The sequence below is a fragment of the Acipenser ruthenus genome, chromosome 12, assembly GCF_902713425.1.
Source record: "Acipenser ruthenus chromosome 12, fAciRut3.2 maternal haplotype, whole genome shotgun sequence".
Classification (NCBI taxonomy): Eukaryota; Metazoa; Chordata; class Actinopteri; order Acipenseriformes; family Acipenseridae; genus Acipenser; species Acipenser ruthenus.
Window position 1 is genome coordinate 3478858 of NC_081200.1, and position 20976 is coordinate 3499833.

At 38.6% G+C, this 20976-nt stretch overlaps 1 protein-coding gene across 3 annotated transcripts in view; it reads left to right on the forward strand.

Moving 5' to 3' along the window:
* Positions 1-20976, forward strand: part of LOC117416519 (calsyntenin-2-like) — a 141347-nt gene that overhangs the window by 112578 nt on the left and 7793 nt on the right. For all 3 annotated transcript variants that reach the window (XM_034027640.3, XM_059034344.1, XM_059034345.1), the window contains exons 9-13: positions 9709-9871; positions 11127-11293; positions 14048-14196; positions 18229-18440; positions 20505-20675. In XM_034027640.3, the coding sequence (XP_033883531.3) occupies positions 9709-9871; positions 11127-11293; positions 14048-14196; positions 18229-18440; positions 20505-20675 (862 nt within the window). The remainder of the gene's footprint in view (positions 1-9708; positions 9872-11126; positions 11294-14047; positions 14197-18228; positions 18441-20504; positions 20676-20976) is intronic.

The window sequence follows — 20976 nt, forward strand, 5'->3', positions numbered from 1 at the left end:
GCTATTTATCTGTTGGTTTTAAATTAGGTGCAGTTTAATGAGTCTCTGGTTGAAGGCAGTCTATTTTACCACATAGAAAGCGTATAGAAACTGCTGAATCAAAATGAGACTCCATGTAGTATATAATAAAATAAATAATAATAATAAAAACCTCTGTGGCTTGTTGTCTGTAACTCTAACACAGTTTGTCACAAGCATGTCTTTCATTGTGACCCATTGATCTGGTAAATGGTCCAAAAGTCAAAACACTCAAGGTTATAAACTATTCAATTCATTGTGATTGTAAATGATTTACAGCTTTTGTAGCACCGCAACATACATTTTCCCTGTTTCGCGTTCATTTTGCCATTCTTCCATTCTTCTAAGAAATCCTGTAGCCAATCGATATACCTGTAATTTGCACAAAATAGGAGAGTATAAAAATAGATTGTGCACTGATTGAAACAGGCAAATCTGTAAAGGAGATTTGAGTTGCTTCTTGTTAAATGGTCTGTATGAATATGTACAGTATTATCAGTACCAGTATGGGCCTTTTTTATTTTATACTGACATCAAGTATATGCAAGTCTGTGTTTCCTTATACTGTATGTGAACAGCAGTCCGTGGCACCTTGGCACCCTGTGGATTTTCCCTGTGTCCTGTGCATGATAATCAAGCTATTTGAATGGTCTGCATGAATCCTATTGACATCCATCAATAATGACAGAGCCAACCGAAACAGTGCTGATGAATCAAAGTTATTGTGTTTGTCAGGTAGCAGGGTCCTGTGGATCGTTCCCCTGATTGTGCTGCTTGACGAGGACTCTATCTGACTTGTGTGCAAGATGACGTTCACAGCTCCCCCGCAGGCTCTTAGCTTAACCTCTGAATCTCCAAACCTGACATATTACCTCTATCCTGGCCTATTAGCTTCTTACATAGCCCATAGCACCATGAGGAGATATGGTATGCTGTACTTCAAGGATACAGTGCAGTAATACTACAATGCAGTTTATACTACATGTTTTGCTTTTTCTAAATGACATTTTGTGGTAACACTTAAGATTACAGTGCATGAATAGACCTACACTGTAATTACATTGTTATAACTGGGTAACTACCAATGTAATGTCATTGCAAACATATTCCCATAAGTAGTTGCTCAGTTGCTACAATGTAATTATTTGGTTATATATGCCCTGTAATCTACAGTCCACCATTGAAGTACACTAAAATGTTCATGTGAAAATGCTAAACCACCACATTTGTAAGTGTAATAAGGTTTATTTTCTTTGTTTAAAGATGCAGTAACCTCTCAGGAAACGGAATGTGTTAAATGATGAGTCATTTTCTTTTTCAGTTTTTAGTCTGGTAATTCATTAGTTCTCTGTGTTACTGAAACACAGCTTGCCTTTACTTAACAGATGGTAGAGACTTGTCTGACAAGATGTTAAAAATGACACATGATTTGAAATCAGGCCTAGTTCAGGCTGATGAGGTGTTTGGTGCAAGGTTTTATAAATGTTGGTGTGGTAATTGTTGCTGGGATACAAATTTGAATGCTTTTAATGTCTTGTATTATTTAATACATTTCAGTCATTAATTGAAGTTCTACAGTCATTGGGAAACAATTGTATGATGATTCACTGTAATTAAGTGGTAACATCTGCATAATAAGTCAACTACACATGTACTTGCAATGTAATTACCATGTATTAATGGGACTTAGTTTGGTTTCAATGTGCCTCTATTTGCAATACTGAGGTATGGCTTGATACATTAATAAACACTTTGTATTTGTTAAACTTTTCTAGGCTTCCGGTAAAGAAGCTACCACCCAGCGATTAATGAATATCAAACTTCATTTAATTAACTAGAACAGAGCTCCAGTATGTTACAACATGTGTAAATACACGCGCCACTAAACACTACCATGCTGAGCCTATAGGGTTACAGTTACTAATACTGTCTAACCCGTAACACAGTATGTGTGACAGAACATTTTAAGTACATAAAGTGTAAATGCATCCAATTTGATTTTGATAAACCGCTAAAGAAAAGTGCAGTTGAAATAAAAACATGTGAAGTACTGTAGATAAACACAACGTATTAAAGTAGGAAGATAGTACAGTGATATCCGGATGCTGTGCTGCACGTTTTCACGTGCTGTAGCTAAATCATAGCTAGGAGTTATGGAGTTATCGACTAGATTACTCTTCCCTAATCTGGACATGCTATAAATTCATTTTGATAGTTGACTGCCCAAAACAATTGCTTTCTTTCCTGATAATAAATGAGGTTTGTCCTCTGCTGTGATTGTGCGTGATGACAGATGTAGCGTAAATGTAATTTCTTGCACTTGGTGCATCTTATCCTCCCATTCTTCTACTGCTTTTAGTCATAATCCTGGAAGACACATGGAGTGGCATTCAGCGTTAAGTCTTCACGAGTAATGGGAGATGGCAATCAGAATACAAAGGAGCTTTGATAAAAATAGCAGTTTACTGTGCTGCAGGAAGATGCAACTGAGAGCAGATGATTGAGAATCTCAGGTTATTTAAAATAACTCTTTCCTTTTTCTGTCGTGTAAAAAACATATGCATTTCGTGAATCGCATTTCATTTTAGCTGCATAACGAATGAGAGACCAAAGCAGCAGCCTTTCATTCAAAACAGTGTATGTCATAAAAATGAACAGCGTTCACCCTGCATGTATCATAATAAGCACAGCATCAATCAAAACAGACAACCAGGACCTCTCAGCCGCAAGCATTGCGTGTAAAGCAAGACTAATATTTCTCAGTGTTTCTGGGTTTATAGTTGGGGACCCTCTCTGGAGACATGCAGTAGTTTACAACAGTGTCGGCTGCCACTTAAATCATTTGCAGACTAAGCATTATTCATTTACGAATGCAAAAGTGAGTGTGTCTTGTGCTTCCAGCTGAGGAATTAAATAATGGCCTTGAGCAAGCCCAGAAAAAGAGTCGCATTAGCTTCAATTGCCTTAATAAACTGAATGAATGATTTGTTGCCACAGTTGGTAAATGGTTTGCGTGTTGCGTTCTATCTTTTCTCGCTTGTCCTTCTTTCAATTACACGTGTTTTCTCGCACAGAGAGCAGGGGCGCTTCAGTCAGCTCCCGACGGCTGCCTTTTTAAGTGACAGCTTTAAAAAAAAAAAGAAAGAAATTCCACTTCTTGGATGAAAAGTTAAACTGAAATGAGCCTCCCCCATTTGGATTTGTCATTGAAAACAAACACGGGCATTTAACCACATTGCAAATGAGAAGCCAGTGTTGACCTGCCTTCGGCGAGACTTGCAGGAACAATACCTCAAGAGAGCCTGGAGTTGATACTCACTTGTCTGAAAATGAAAATATTTATTGAATCCAATTAAGTGAACTTGATTTTCTACAGGGATCAAATTCATTAGAACAATTTATTCAAAGGAGGTTTGTGCAAAGGCCTGGAGAATGAGCAGAGCAAACTCATTTATTACATGTTTCATTATATTAATCTAAGAAAACCATCCCCAAAGAAAATGGTGAGAGGGAGAGGGAGAGGAAGCAAGCATTCCAAGGTTTAAGCTTATTGATAGTGAACAGCTTCTGTTGCTGGCGAAAATTCAGACTGTTATATAGACAGTAGAGAATTTGAGAATGAAATATCACTCTTCCCTTCACTGATTTTAGCATGGGCTGTGTTGCTTTAGAGGGCTTAGCCACAGCCACCTGGTCGTTGTTCAGACAAAGCATTAGGGTCCTTCTCTTCATTGAGGTTATTTATATTCTGTTAGAATCTGCAGTCTGAGCCACTCTAAATTAAGAGCACAGAATTGGGAGGCAGTGCAGGGTCATTTTGCTGTTGACTTTTCTCCCCAAGGGATATGCTTATAACTGCTGCACTAATTAGGGACGTTGCTATGCGATAATTTATAGTCACCTTCAAGCATATTGGACACAAAGTATCTTACTCCTGCATTTCTCTCTGAGGTCATGTAAAAAAATAAAGGTGTGTGGGTGGGGGTTGTGCTGTGTGTCTGTTTCACTACAGAAAGACAGCGAGTCACTGAATTTCACCATAATCTCTTTAGATATGTTTACACCTGGGTGCATTTAAACAGTCTCATATGAATTTTTTATTTTTTTTTTCCAATAAAGTACACCAGTGCCCTCAAAATGTGCAATGCATCTAGGGTGTTTAAGCCATGTAGATTTGAGCTCTCTGTTTGGTGTTTTGTGCATATCTCAGAGGACTCTACAGTACTGTATCTCTATGTGTTTATGTTTGCGGTACAACAAGGTGACATTGCATTGTGTATTGGTTGTGTTGTATACCTGCTGTGATAACTGCATCATTAACTACAATTATCCATGTGAGCATGTGGCTGGGTAGCAGTGGTGTAGTCCTAAATCTTAAAGTACCGGAATGGCAATTCATATATTGATTTTTCTAAAACAAATTATACAAATTCACGTTTTATTTGTACATTGAACTTCAGGTAACATTTAATAGGCAATGCATGCGTCTCACATGTGACTTCTCCCCCTTGATCACTGCTGCCAGGTTTTCCAGCCAAATTTGACTGGTTTTGAAAGCATCTACCAGGTAAATGTTAGTTATTTTTGTAGATATTTTATAATACATGTTTTTTTTTTCTGTTCCTTTCAATTATGAGGTCATCACCAGTGCAGAACTTCAATCACCACAATGCCCTGTATAGTATTTGTATATCACATCGTCTGCATCCAATAAAATTACGAATCACATAAACGCTCAGTTATTTTTTATTTGTTGCCAATTTAAGAACTGTATCAATACAATTAGAATTGTTTTTCTTATTGCATTCATTCTTAAAGACTATCTGCCGAGAGTTCTGGAAAATTTTATCTTACACTACATTCTGATTTTTTTTTTTTTTTTTTTCCTGGACCTACCGCATTTGGTCTCATCGGCAAAAAAAAAAAAAAAAAAAAAAATTGTGCTTCTGGCAATGTAAGTTGTGAGAAAAAAACAAGCAAAGCAGATAATACATTGTTTACTTACCAGTGTTTTATTTTAATTTTAAATAAATGTGTAGCTTTATATATATATATATATAATTACATGTAAAAAGCAAAGGCAGGCATTCATTCCAATCCACAGGTCTCTGTGGCTGATACACAAGGCAGCTTTAAATCTGTGTTTATGGCCACAGTCGTAGGATGCACTTTTGCTCTTATTCATCAGCATTTAACAAAACAAACAAAAAAAAAAAATGTGGCCTTCTTAAAGTAGTACTGTAGTTTGTAGTAGAAGTCCCTGATGTTCTCTTCATTGCATCACAAGAACAACTGACTGAATCAGACAATTGTTCGGGAGATGTGTCGTGTGCGACTCTGCAAACATTTAAAATGCGTGCTGGTTATCAAAGACTCCGATTCAGAGTGCCATCCCAAAACTGGTATGTAGGGAACCGGACATCGATTTCTTTGTTCCTAGTGTCTATTCAATGGAAAGACTAATTTGATGTCCCTACGGAAAATAGATTGCTTCATTGGTGCACCGAAATTGCACCGAAACCGGTCTGGCACCATATAAGCATTTTCATAACAAATTACTAAAGGTTCTGTCTGTAGAAAAAAGTACTGGAACAATGTTCAGGCGCGTTCCGACTATACAAGTGCTGGGTAAAACCACACAGCCTTTTGTTTATCTATTCAAGACAAGTATCCCTGTGATGCATAAAAACATTATTACATTACCACTACAGAAACAAAATGAAGACAGTGCACTTTGATTCTAACCTCCCTGTATATACACTGAAGAGTTAATCCATCAACAGTGCAGTCATGTATGGAGAGAGGATCAAAGATTTGATCTTGGCTTGCTGATGAATTGAATGTACTCCACCTACTAATAGCAAAGCACAGTAATTTGACCTCGAGATGCTTAAAAATCCCACAGCACTTTCCATACAAGGTGAGGGTGCTGACCCCCATGTCCCTGCTCTGAGTACATGCCCTCTTTGAAAATGAGCATGCCAGCATAATAGTGCAGTCCAGAAATAATCTGGGGTTAACAAAAAAGTGGTTTCGACAACACCTGCAATTATACCTCTTTCTTTTTCCTGTTCTTGAAGGAGAGAGGCATTTCTATTCCACACAGGACACCTTTTTGCACCTTCAAGTCACCTCTGTACGGGGCTCATCAATCTCTTCTTTCACATAGAATCAGTTTGCAAATGCCAGAATTGGTGTTGTTCTCTGTTCTGATACACAATACTATACATAGACAGATGTTTTCTGCTACAACAGTTATTACACATAGTTACAATGTACTTTTTGTACGATATATGCAAGTACACAATTGTATTAGAAAAGGGTTAGGATTTGGGTTATAATGTGCAAAAAGATTAAGTACATTGTAACTATGCATAATATGTAAGTGTACTTGCACATTGTAATATGTGCAAGTACACATGCATTTACGAATTAAATGCACTAGAGACACTAATGTAAAGTGTTACCATATTTCCTTTGAAGTAATTGCATAAGTCCCGTGCCAGGTCTATTGCTTTTAAGATTTCAGCTCAAAAGGTGCCAGTTACTTGTGTGCCAGTAAACAGAAAACAGTGAATAAAGAAAGATTCTAGATATAGTGTTTTAATACGGACACAATACCTCTGGGAGATAAAGGTCCTTTGAAGTACAGTGAAGCCTGGAAGCCTGTGCTGTTAAATGTCAAGGGTCCAAAAGGATTGTGTGAAAAGGACAGCTGTCTGGCACTGATAGTATCCTGAAAACAACAAAAAAAGACCATTTCATTTAATATAATCGCGCAAATAACAATTCCGTCAACATGCATTTTAATTGTGTTAATGTAACACTCCCCTGTGTCGTCACAGCAGCAGCTCTTATTTGATCCAGATAACATGGCAGTGCAGTTAACGCTGGTGCCTTCCAGCCCTGAATCAAAGCAAAATGTCTCCAGGGCTGACTGAGCCTGCCATTTAGAGCAGGGAGCAGGAGCACTCAAGGTAGCAGAAAGTGGAGAGCCTGTCCAGGCTTCTAAAAAAATAAAAGAGGATCATCTGACACTTTAAAATGCTAAAACAATGGTTGCAGGTAGCTGGATTAGTGGGCTGTTTGAATTTCCACCACTCCACCCTTTACAATTAACTCCAGTCATTAAGCTAACTGGTACTTCCAAAACCTTCTCTTAATCACCAGGGGCTCTTTAGATGTATTTTGGCAACCAGACTGGCACAGCAGTGTAATGCAACCTGGGTATGAATCTGTCAATGAATTCAAAATAATTGAATAGGCTACTTTTATGATCTGTTTTGCTTATTCTTATCTTCTGATGTGCCTGCCTACTCTTTATTCCCCAGTGGTTACAAATAAATTAGTTATTTTTTTTTTCTTCTGGAGAGATACAATTACTGTTAATCAAAACCTGTTCACCAGAAAGGTCCACTCCTTGTGAAACATCAGTAATGTGTGCGGTGTCTGATTAACACCGCCTACTATGAAACCCTGGCAGATGAGACTTGAATGGATGTTTCAGAATACAAGTCAGGGATGAAAGTCGTGTCTTGGTGTTTTAGAATAATCTCAAACCAGGTGTGTCTGGTAAAATCAGACTATAGGCTTATAGTGAATGAGCTCACCTTCACTTCCTGCCACCAGCGAATGGTTGGTCCTATTAACTTTGCTTCCTTCACAGTCCATTGAGAACCCTGACATAACACAGTTGCTGTCAGCGTGAACACTGAACATACAGGATTCACATACAGTTTCATGGCCACTATGGACAGCAATAACTTTGGAAGGGTTTTTGCTGTATAGGATAAGGGTTTTGGGAATACATTCACTGGACTATGAGGAAATCACCACTGAGGGGTGCTGTTTATGCTAGCACTAACTCAGTCTGAGTTATTACTGTCTACTGCGGTATAAAACACTCCTTGGTAGAATATGCACTGTAGTAATAATAAAAGACAAACGTTTGTCACAGAACTTTCTTTTAGAATTACTTGAAACGCAGTGCATGGTGTTGTGTGCAACATGGTTCACACCATGATATAAAACAATGTGTAGCAGAACAAAGAAAGGGAAAAACACTTACTCCTTGTTAGATGTGTGCGCTGTGTGAAATATGCACCTCAAGTGAGACAGGGGAAGCTGCTGCTACTGCTGCAGTGTGTGAACCCTTTGGATTTATTTAGCTTGCCAAACATTTCAGCGTCAATTTCAAACAGTTCAGACATCTCAATTAGTTAGATGAAGTCACTTAACATTATTGCATGGAATAGTTCAGAAATAGAAATAATTGTATGGATAAAACAGAAGGGGTTAGATAACTCTTAGAGATTTCTGTCTCTGGTAGCTGTCTGGCAGATTAATGTTTGTCCAGATGATTGGCCAAACCCTTTTTGATTTCTCATCAGTGAATCTAATGTGACGATAGACTGTACAGTAAAGGGTATCCACATGAGCTCTACTGCTCTTGCATTTATGATGCATTTGTCTTGGATATGCTTGTCTAATTGGACTCATTGGGACTGGCACCTGTTTAAATGTGGTATTCTAGAGTAAGTGAAGCTGATGTAATCCCCCAATGAGTTGAAGAGTAAGTTTAGGAGCAGAGTATATTAGCAGAGGTTGAAAGATCCAGATGGGGAGCCCGCTGCTGTGAGGCCAATACATCCCCTTGATCACAAGTAGGAGACATTTTAGAATCTGGATCTAGGAGCCAAGACAAAGGTGCTTGCACATAAAGACGTTTAAACAAATGCAATAACGTGACTCAAATGTGTAGTCTTGGGGTCTATTCAGAAAATGTTGTAAGAAATGTTTTGCGAAGGACTGTTTTTAGGGTCCTCATTAAAAAATAGGGTCCCTTATGCACTGATCTTGTCCGTTCGTTCACCCATCTGCACCAGCCTTCACCAAACCATTATTATACACATCTAGCTTCCTGTAGACGTTTCAGATTGCGTTGTGCTACAATCCGAAAAACTGTGTTTTATACAAATATTCCTAACCTTCCAGGTACTGTGCCATTATTAGGTAAATATGTGGACCTCTTATACAAGTGTGCATGACGGTCCATATTGAACAATACTCTCTGAATTACAGTAAAGGGTCCTTACACAGTAAACTGTATTGCATAATGTATACAATTTACTGTCACCACAGCCTGACTGTAAATTAAACCAATTATCAAATTATGAAATATCAGTGTGCCTTGGGTATTCTTAGACACCAATTATATATTGATGTACAGATGAAGACTGGTACTTATGTGTAACTTCACAGACATTTATTTATTTCCCCCCTGAGGAGTCACTTAAATAAAGCAATGGAAATGTTTAAATACACTATTCCATGCTTGCCGCTTATTTTGGATCTGCTGCACATCTGCTCTGATAATGGGAACAACATTAGAACTCCATTTAGCGGGTTCTTCTTGAAACAGGGTCATTCCAACCACTGTTTCCAATGGGGGCAATTAAAGTAGCATGACGAAGTCAGGAAGAGGGTGAACGTCAGTTTAACAAGATTATTCAGAAGCGTAGCTTAGGTTGGCTCTCTATAAAGAAATGTTGTATCTGTACAGCATTGTCACAAAGCATTCTCGGCCTGATGCCTTTTAAAAAATAATTGCCATTTTCACAGGTTTTTGTTCAAGGCACACTGGAGCATATGCACGCAAAAATAACTGCAGCTTTTATTTTTAACCTCCAGATTTGCGACAAAGAATGGCACTACTACGTGATAAACGTGGAGTTTCCCGTTGTGACCTTGTACGTTGACGGGGTGACCTACGAACCATACCTGGTGACTGACGACTGGCCGATACACCCCTCTCAAATTGACATGCAGCTCACAGTCGGCGCATGCTGGCAAGGTAAGCTTGTTTTGCAGAAGTTTATTTTGTGAGCCCAGAACTGAACAGGGTTTAACCTGACTTGAATTCTAACCTGGGAAAGACTGCAGATGAAATAAGTAATATGAAGTTTTTAATAAGACTTGGAAACTACTCATGTAAATGTAGGTGATTGTGCAGTACAAGACCTTTAGGATTGTCACTTCAAGCTGTGATGTACCCATTTCACACCCTGCCTCCAACAGTTGCATCTGAGCCATGTCTTGAGATGAGAGAAGAGTTAATGAATATCCATGGTTACAGAAACATTGTTGAAAATAATAGTAAAACCAATATTAGTAAAACATAACTGATGTGTGTGCTAGATATCTTTCTTGGTTTTAATTAACATTAATCAAGTCTACATTAGGCCTACACCATTAAAAATATGCTGAATATCCTCTGCTATAAGCCTATAGATAATTAAAATATTTTCTTTTGTCTTTAACCTGATTTTTATTACTTAACACTTTTGCCCTTGTTATAATGAGTCAACAGGCTGTTGGAAAGAACATCAATAACTTATAGACTGTAAAACCCATAGCTATATATAGACTGCTGGAGACATGTAAAGCAGGTCCTGAAATGTCAACCAGAACCAACTGTACACTTTTTTGTGATTTTTAAACATGTCAAATCATGATTCTCTCTCTTTTTTTTTATTCTGCATCATTTTTAATTCTCATTTCTGGAGAAACAAAATTGTATGTTACAAACATATCAAATCTGTCTATCATCTGCAAATTGCAAATGGTTGCTAAGAAACTCCCCCCAAAAAAAACAGAATAAAAAGTGACATTTTGAAGCATAGGCATTTTTCAAGAAATGCCATGTGGAAAGATCAAAAGAAAATGTAACCTTTTTGTTTTTCAGAATTTATTTTGATCAATTTAATTTGCTGCTGATGTATAAACATTTAATTGATAGCATGTGTCAAGAAAAAAATAGAAAAATCTAAGGCACTTATACTACAGCATCGAAAAATGACAATTTTCTGCATGGCAGGGCTGAATGGCAACAAGGACAATTTGCCACACTGACCGATTACTTAATCATAGAGAGAACCAACGTCTAATTCTAGTCTTTTACAATACAGTACAGAAGCTTTTATATAGCACAAGTCCAAGTGCTTTTATGCATTTTAGCAGCGTGTTTTGCAGAGTGGTAATCAGGTGTTTTAAATGTAGTGCAATACCCATTGTGCCACTGCTAATGTTTCCTTTCCTGACCCACTCAGGGGGTGAAGTGATAAAGCCACAATTCACCCAGTATTTCAGAGGCAGCCTCGCTGGCCTCACCATCCGCCCCGGCAAGATTGAGAGCCAGAAAGTGATCTCCTGCCTCCAGGCGTGCAAGGAGGGTCTGGATATCAATTCTCTGGAGAGCCTGAGTCAGGGGATAAAGGTAAAGGATGAGCGCAGTGCCCCTAATAAAACAGCAAGCATCTCATGAATGTACCTCCAGTACAATAAGGAGCAATGCAACATTTTATTTTCCACCCCAGAAGCAGCATAAAAACGAGCAGTTAGCAATAAAATTGCAAAGACAAGAGATTATCAGGATACTTTAATAAAATTTGAATCAAGCCTTAAGAGTTCATAAATCAGTCATTGTTACCAAACGGCTGCCATCAAAATACAGTACTGTGATCCATGACAAAATTTAATTTCCTTGGAAGTAGCTTCTAGATTGAAAAGCCTTTGGGTCTTTTAAAGTAGATTTAAAAAAAAAAAAATTAATAACCAGTTACTGGTATTGTGTGTTTACATGCTGCTGATGTTTTAGCTAATCTGCTTCGTGTCATAAAGCAAACCATTTGTTACAATAGTACATTACTGCAATTTCAGATTCTGCCAAGGCTCCTTGTTATATAAACTTTGTGTTAAATATAAGTCTTGATAGAAAATGTGATGAATGGTTTTGCATATGGGAAATATTTATTTTACAAAGCTTTTCATTAAAAGTATGCTATTTGCTTACTGCTTTTTAAATGTGTGATTTAATTTATAACTCCTACACAATTAAATTAGTATTTCCTATTGCCTTTGAAAGAATGCAAATAAGAAAGCTGTTTGGAGTACAGACCATGTACTACTTTGTACAGAATCGCATGTTCAATTTAGAAATGGTAAAAGAAACTCACTAGATTAAATGAAAAACTTTTCAACAAGAAGTCCTCAGGTGAAGACATTGAGAATCTTAAATGAACCCCCAAAACACTATCAGTGGAACCCCAATGCACTGGCAATATTCAAGTGTCTAGCAAAAAATAAACAGTTTAAATTGTTCTGAAGGGTGGGCTCCCGAGTGGCGCATCCAGTAAAAGCACTTGCGTAGAGAGCAGGATGCGCCCTATAGTCTGGACGTCGCGAGTTCGAGTCCAGGCTATTCCTTTGCCGACCGAGGACGGGAGCTCCCACGGTGCGGCGCTCAATTGGCCGAGCGTTGCCCGGGGGGAGGGAGGGTTAGGTCGGCCAGGGTGTCCTCGGCTCACCGCGCACCAGCGACCCCTGTAGTCTGGCCGGGCGCCTGCGGGCTTGCCTGCAAGCTGGCCGAGAGCTGCGTTGTCCTCCGACACTGTAGCTCTTGGGTGGCTGCATGGTGAGTCCGCAGTGTGAAAAAAAGCGGTCGGCTGACGGCACACGCTTTGGAGGACAGCGTGTTTGTCTTCACCCTCCCAAGTCATCGCGGGGGTGGTAGCGGTGAGCTGAGCATAATAAAATAATTGGCCATTCCAAATTGAGAGAAAATAAAAATAATTGGCAAAGACTGAATTTATTTAAAAAATAAATAAATAAATAAATAAATAGTTCTGAAGGGGTACACGATCATTCCTAAATTACCCACTCTGTTTTACTGGGGCTGGAAATGTGAATGGCCCATTGAACTATCCTCTTGTCTTTGAGCATTCTTGCATATGAAAGCACAACAGCAACCAAGTGTTTTCTGTCTGACCAAAGCAGCCCGTGCATTTGTTAAAATTGCAAAACAACAACATTTCAACATCTCATTAGCTGATGCATTTACATGACATTACACTGAAGTTATTACTTGTTGGAATTCGTACATGCTGAACATGAAGAGCTACCGATATATCTTTAGCAGTTCTGTCAATTAATTAAACTGTGCATTGATTATTAAGTAGGTAAAACAACATGATGTGGATGTGTAATTACATTCAAGAACTCTGTGATTAATTGCTGTTACTTGGGGAATTAAGAAACAGCAGGATAGTCTGGAAAAAAAATAGTCTACTCAAACAAAAGCTGTCTGTGATTACTGGATAACAGGAAAAGACTAAGCTAGAGAGTTGTAGCCAATAGAATGACAACTTATGATTAATACAGTATGTTGAGGGGTGAGGTATACAAGCCCTAATAGCAGTCATAACATTACCACATATGCAACCTACAGTGTAATACACAAAACTACTTGCTGGACATTTGACATGCACTATTGCAAACGGATATTCAGATTGTAGTCTGTCTGGATTTCCAGCTGTATCAGTAAACCAGTTAATTTCCAGTAGTTCCTGGGGCTGCTGGTTCGTTTGTTCTTTTTTTTTTTTTTTTTTTTAACAGATCTTTCAAAAGCGATTCTAAAGCCGACCTGTTAAATATTGAAATATAAGAGCTTTCCCATATCGCACAGAAATCTTTAGCTACATCACTTCATTAAACCTTTGAACACCGACCTAGTCTATATTCCCTTTCCCAGATGAGGCTTTTGTATATTGTAGTAGTGCCATCTAATCTGTTTTAAAAAATAATCTATTGCATGAATTTCCTAAGGGAACTGTAAGTACACAAGCACCATGCAATATTGTGGTATGCTTAAAACAGTACTGTATCTCAATGGGAAGAATTTCGTTTTTTCTTTAACAATTAAAAATGTCAAACTCCAAAGCTCTGGGAGTGCAATATATATGTGTTGCTTTTCAGTACCAAAGCACTGCAATACATAAACAGTATTTTTAGTTCTTTTGTCACCAATATTCTTATCTCAAGAATGCAGGGAGAGGGAGGTGGAGGGAGAGAGACGGAGAATGAGCGTGCAAGGAGAGAGAATGAGATAGACTGGCAGATAGAGCCACCTCATGACATTGTGATTTGGGGTATCATCACTTGTTAATGTTTGATCTTGTTTTGTTTTGCCCAGTTCCACTTCAATCCTTCTCAGTCAACACTCGTCATGGAGGGAGATGACATAGAGTACATCAATCAGGCCCTGCGGAAAGTGTCGTACATCAACTCCAGACAGTTCCCCACTCCAGGCATCAGGCGTCTCAAAACCTCTACTACAGTACAGTAAGTGAACAGATTGAATGTGTCGCCTTTGAAACGTGGCTTTAGTAGCAACTGCATTATAGTACTAACCATCATCAACAAAAGATCACAGTATCAAATCAAATCCAGCTTAATGTAGGGGGTGTTTAAGTAGTCTTTATTTGTTTTAGAACTGAAATAGTATTTTTCTTTTTTTAATGTAAAAAAAAATGTGCCATTGGATGTAAGCTTTGAGAACCTGGTGCAAAGTGTTAACCCTAGTTATGCACAGTAATACTCAGTTTCCAAACAAGGTTGTGCTTACATTCCCATGGGTTTCTGGGAGAGCCAAGCAGTGTGCAATTTTTCAACACTGAAGTTTCTTTCACTGCAAATGCATTTAGACATTCTAAAAATTATTACTTACACAGACTAAAAATGCATTGTTCATGGGCTCTTTTTTTAATATGTACAAAACCCCAGTTTCAAATACAGCACTTATTGAGACAGAATAATAAATGTAGAAGGGCTGTGTTATGTGTTGCCTGTTTTACGAAATACTAAATATCTTGGTAACCTTGAATAGATCATAAACGCCTCTTCAAATAAATGCACAAGATTTTAAAGAGCAATCCATTTCACAATGCAGTGGTTTCTCAAAAAATATTGTTGATTTACTATGCAGAACATCTGGCTTGGACATCCATCTTACTGGTAAGACTGGTAAAAGCCTCTCTTCCAGTTAGGATGTGACTGAAACGTTTACTGCCGGGTACTACGGTAAAACCATAGCAAAGTGTAGTAAAGCACAGTAAAGTAAAAAGTGATTACCAGTGAAGTAAAGCCTTAGAGACTGTTTCTTTAACCTCTAAATGTCATTCTCTGTAGCAAGAAGGAAAAGCTCTGAATGATCACTGTGATCAGTGGCTGTATTATCAGTTTTTGCAGCTTTCAGCAAATCTGCTTACCTTGTGAAGCAGGTACTGTATCAACACACCGTGACCACACAGCTATCCACTATATGACAATAAAAATACTATAACCCTTGAACTGTAGAGCTTGAAGACGAATTAACTGTTTTTTGAAGAGAAGCAGTTAGGAAAGCAGGATTGTATTACAGCTGAGAGACCGAGGCTGCACAATTGAGACGCCATCAGTTAAAGATCTCAAGCCGAGATTCTGGTCGTTTCTTTAAAATATATGTATTTATTTTTATTTACCTTGGACTTAAGGATAAAGCCACAGGCAAGAACTGTTTAGACGACTGACCTTCCTCATACTGTATCTCTTACTTGATGTGCATACTATCATATAACTAAGCAACTTCATTTTTTGGTCATTGCAACATCATTTAGTAGAGCTGACAGCGAGCGTGTTTGGGCTTTGTTAAAGAGGAACAGATCACCAGAGACGCAATGGGCATTAACAAGCAAAACACAGTGCATGAAAAAAACTGCTCTACTACTCCTAGCGCCACACCTTACCGTAATGCCCAAATAACAATTTGGATATTTATGCCTCCCTGTGGCATTGTGTGCTAATATGACCATTGGTAAAACCTGCCCAATTACCATTTTGCATTAGTGGAAGCCTGACTGCTATTCTGATCACTTACCCAGGCAAGAAACATTGACTGTCATTTAACATGTAGAAACTACCAATAGGAAAAGCAAACTACAATGAGTGGATCTGTTTCCTTCATATGAATGAGTAACAGGTATTATTATGCAGATTGTTCTGATAATGTATAGTCTATTGCCAGAGCGACTTTAGAAATTATACTGCATGTGCAGTAGGTTTGCTAACACCCTTAAATTACTTGTGTTTCATACTTTATTATTTAGTGGTAACCTTGAGAGAGACTGTCCAAATGTGCTGATGGAATATCATTTTATTTATACTGTATATCTAATTTAGCTGAGTGTATGAATTTGCTTTCCGCTTCACAAACTCGTAGCATCATGCAAAAGTACAATTAAGATGAGAATCGATTCAATCGTACTGGGCAATTGAGAGAGTGTTTTCTTTCAAACTCCATGTCAACAAGCAACAAAACAGAGCCATGATCTGGCTGCTTACAAGGTCTCACATTTAATAACCCTAGTAATGCTGTGGGAGATGGAGACAGTATGAATTAGTCTTTCAAGCATCTTGTCATTTTCTTCTTAATTAATTTGGACAGCTTCCAAGTCATACAAGGCAGGCATATGAGTCAGCCGCTCTGCATCACTGGCCAAGCCATTCGAGAACAACCAATTTAAAGCATAAGAGAGGAAAGTGAAACAACCAGCAAAGGATTCTGTCACATGATATTTCAATCAAACCGTGCGGGGAGATTAGCTGGCATTGGCAGTACTGGAAGTGGCACCTCCACACAGGGCCAGCGCAAGGATTTTTGCTGCCGTAGGCAAACAAAATTTTGCTGCTCTCCGTTTCACTCTTTGTAACTCTATATAAACAAATTATTGTACACCAGATTATGTTTTTTTTTTTTTTACATTGTCACAAAACTATATAGAACTATAAAACTGGTATCTAACATGTAGGTTAGTGATCACATAATCGTGCACAGCAAATCCTCCGGTACTTTTTTCTATAGGCAGATCCTTGACTTAAGAATTAACTTAAAAGAATTAAAGAATCTTTACCGATGTGTGCCACTTTCGTAACACAACAGCTCTAATTTCAGTGCCTGGGCACCGATGAAGCGATCTCTTTTCCTTGTTGTGTCAAGGCAAATAAGCCGTGCGGAAATCAAATATTTTTTTCTGTGCCTTCAAGCAGTGTTGCCAATTTAGCAAATTTCTCGCCAAATCTAATGGCTTTAAGGGATGACTTTAAGGACAATAATGCCCCGCCCCATTTGACTATGCAAGGAACTTCAGTGCATCCTTTGCTTAGCAACGGGCTCAACAACCACAAGCCTGTTCCCAGGGGAGACCAGATTTCACGTGACACGACACCGGCATGATCACCCCGCCCCGCCCCCCCCCCCCCCCCACCGTTCCTGTACTTCCAGGTTTAGGACTACACCACTGCTCATGATATGGTTCCGTAACGTCACCAATAAGTTTTTCAGAACAAGAAACAGTGATCCAAGATGTTGAATATTTTACAACTAAAGAAATGTGAAGTATAAAATGTAATTATGTACCGTTTTTGCCGCCCCCTTGAATTTACTGCCCTAGGCGGCCGCCTGGTCTGCCTATATGGTTACACTGGACCTGCCTCCATACCTCCATTTTAGGCACTGTGTTATAATAATCACAACATGAAACAACATGAGTTGTTGGTATTCACAGAGGTAATGTGGCACAGTCCTTGAAAACACACAGGAGTAGCACCTTTTCATACAGATGGATTCAGTGTACATCCACATGGGCCCTCTTAACATGTATACATCCAGTATAATGAAGGAGGCAAAGTGACACTGAACAGATACACTCGTCCACTACTAGACCAAACCTTTTCTATAGTGTTACTCCAACAACCTGTGTTTTGCAGTGCACTGAAGAAGGCAGTCGCCAAAGCATCTGTCTACTTGACTGAGATTCTCTATGCAGTAAATTACCTTCAAGTTGTGAGCATTTTGAAGTTGTGGATAGCTTAACAGCTGAACAGGCTCTGGGATTTTATCCACTTGATGATGGCGTTATCTCCTCGTACACTCGATGCCCCTGTAGTCATCGCTTCAATAACCCCTCCTCTGGGGTTAAACATCAGGATTCCTCAGGAGTGACATTATTAGTATCCAGTGCTGTTTACAGTATGGCATTCAAATAGATTCTACTCTTCTATACTTTCAGGGCAAATACGCTGGATCCAGTACTCTCTTCACGTGTTTCTAAAAGCATCAGGAGCTTGCAATCGGGGTCGTTATACTCGGCTTCCCTCCACGATTGCCTGTATCTCATTCACTCAGCCGGAACTTGATACTGCAGCTTTGATAGCGCATCAAAAAAAGCAAAAGCAAAAACTAAATCGGACTGATTGGAGTGCAAGTGGATTATTCCAATCCCGCTTTTATGTACGTTATCATGTCTTATTACTATACTGATCTCCTTTGCCTTGTAGGTGCTACGGTGAAGATACCTGCATCTCCATCCCTGACGTCGATGCCTTCATAGTGGTTCTGCAGCCCAGCGAGCCCCGGATAACAATCACTGGGATGGACCACTTCGCCCGACTGGACACAGAGTTTGAGAGCTCAGAGGGACTGGTGCTTTTCCCTGACATCCGAATCATCAGCACTGTCACCAAAACAGACCTGCCACCGCAGGGAAAAGGTAGTTTAGTTCAGTTTTTTATTTTTCTTAAAAATATTTCCCAACATAAAACCAATGTCACCTTACAATAATTGATTTTGAGTTACAGTGTTTTAAAATAAAATATCAAACGGAACGAAATTTCAATGTACCATTTGTAATTCAGTAATATGAGACAATTGGTCAGGGGTCTGAATACTTTTGCAAGGCACTGTATGTATGTGTGTGTGTGTGTATATATATATATATATATATATATATATATATATATGTGTGTGTGTGTGTATATATATATATATATATATATATATAAATATATATATATATATATATATATATATATATATATATATATAAAAATAAATATAAAAACGTTTTCAAGAGTCTGCACGATTTCAGAATATTTCTGCCTCTTGTCACGAATATCTCCTCATTACACTGTCAAATGAAAGAATTGTCATTACACCAGCCATTATTTCATGTCAGTGTAAGCTAGAATTATGTCATTTGCTTTCAGGTTTTTGGAAGGCAGCTACAGTATGCTTAATTGAATCTAGTTTAACCATTTCCATTACATTATAACAACAACAGATTATATTAAAAACATTTAAAAAATGTTAGGCAAGGTTTTAGTGTTCTTAATTTCAAGTCGTTCCATTGCAAAGGAAATTCAATCGAACAGTGTATATATAAATTGTAGGTTTTAAACATTTTAGGTTTAAAGTATTGCTTGGTATAGGTTAGTGATAATGGCTTCCATTAGACTTCTCTTTGAGGTCCTGGTATCTATCATTTGTCATGGAGAGGTTTTTTTGGGGGGGGTGGGGGTGGGGGGGGTTGAATTCCATCCAACCATCACAATGAAGAATTGGGATGGACTGAAATAACCTGCTGAGTAAAGCATCTGTCTAGCAGACAAATGACTCAAGGTGATCTAGCCTCAAACAAAAAATTCCACTTGAAGTCACTGTATTATAAAACAAAAATATTGCAGCACTCATATTCCTAAGCACTTCCCAGTCTTCTAGATATTTCTGTATAAAAAAAAAAATTAATATTAATAATTAATTTTTGTATGCATGTACAATTTGAATGGTGTGCATCGCAAACTTGGACATTTATACTGCATTGCCCGGTGGCTACAAAACCAACAGAAATACACCTGCTTTTGTAAAGTATTCAAGTCACATTCCGAATCCTCGAGATTACAGTGAGTTGTATACTGAGAAATTAGTAAGATGATGTAAAATGGAGTGATATCCCATGTTTCACAGTTGTCTGACACCAGTCTTTCTCATTAATGAGGAAATGACAGGGCCAGGCTTTATTCTGGCAGTCCAAAGCCACTTTCTCTTCCCTAAGCACTCTCCATATTGTGCCAAAAAGCCTCATTATCAGTTTGTACATGATAAAGCTCTGGATTGAACCTCTCTCTGTAGTATTCCAATCATCATTGTTGGTACTCCTACACCATGTGCTCTGCTCCAAAGAAAAACAAAACAAGCATCAGGTGGCAATATGAAACCTCTTCATGTTGATTTTCTCATGGGGTGCAGCAGCAAGCCTGCCTGTACTTGTCTCGCATCATCCTGACTTTCCAAACACCCCTTCCTTCAACAAGGCGCTCCCAGTCGCGTGGCCTTCTGGTGCCTGGGGGATACCTGCCTTTGAGGTGCCAAAAACGAGTCGCACGCGCCCCCGGGATCTTCTTTGAAACAGCATTATTGCATCTCAAAGGCTTTTCCCTGATGCTGATTGTATTTAGGAAAACACAGTACTGTCACTATGGCAACAAATGCTTTGTTTAACTATTGAAACTTTTCAGGTGTTCAGATCCGAAGCTCCACCCTGACATAGTGTTTTGCAGTATCAACTACAAATTGCTACTTTATTAAATGGTGTTTTCTCAGTCGAAATCCCCTTTTGAATAATGTAACCTACTGAAAATCTTCGTGTGGCCATATTCCAAGGAAATGAGAAAGGATGAAGGTAGAATTGGTCACACTTATAGTCTGCCATAGCAAACGTAAATGCATTATCTGGATTCATAGTCATGCGCTTGGTTTTCTTTTCTTGCATATCTAGCTCGCAAGCGTGGTGGGCAGGAAGAAATCATTCACAACCTGGATTACTGCGATATTCTGGTTATCGGGAATGAACTGAACCCAGACCAGGAGAGCCTGCAACTCAATAGGAATGAGCTGCACGGAAAGCATTTGGATGCAGCAAACTCCACTTCTGGAATTTCCATCTATGGTATGTAATTGAGGAATAAAAAGGCAGCCCATTACATTTTGTTGTCGTGATTTTGTTTTTATGGCTGTTTTCAAATGCATGTTCCATTTTAATTTAATTGTCTCACCGATGCAAATGTCCCAATAGCTTATCATTGCTTTTAAATTGTACCTAGTCTTTTTACTTACTGAATATTTCCAAATCTGACTTTTACCACTGTTGCAAGCGTCTCTTTGTAACAGTAATATAAAGTGAGGCACAGGGAAGTGATATGCATTGCAGCTAACACCTCTTCAGTGTTACTGATTCCCTTATTTCCCCC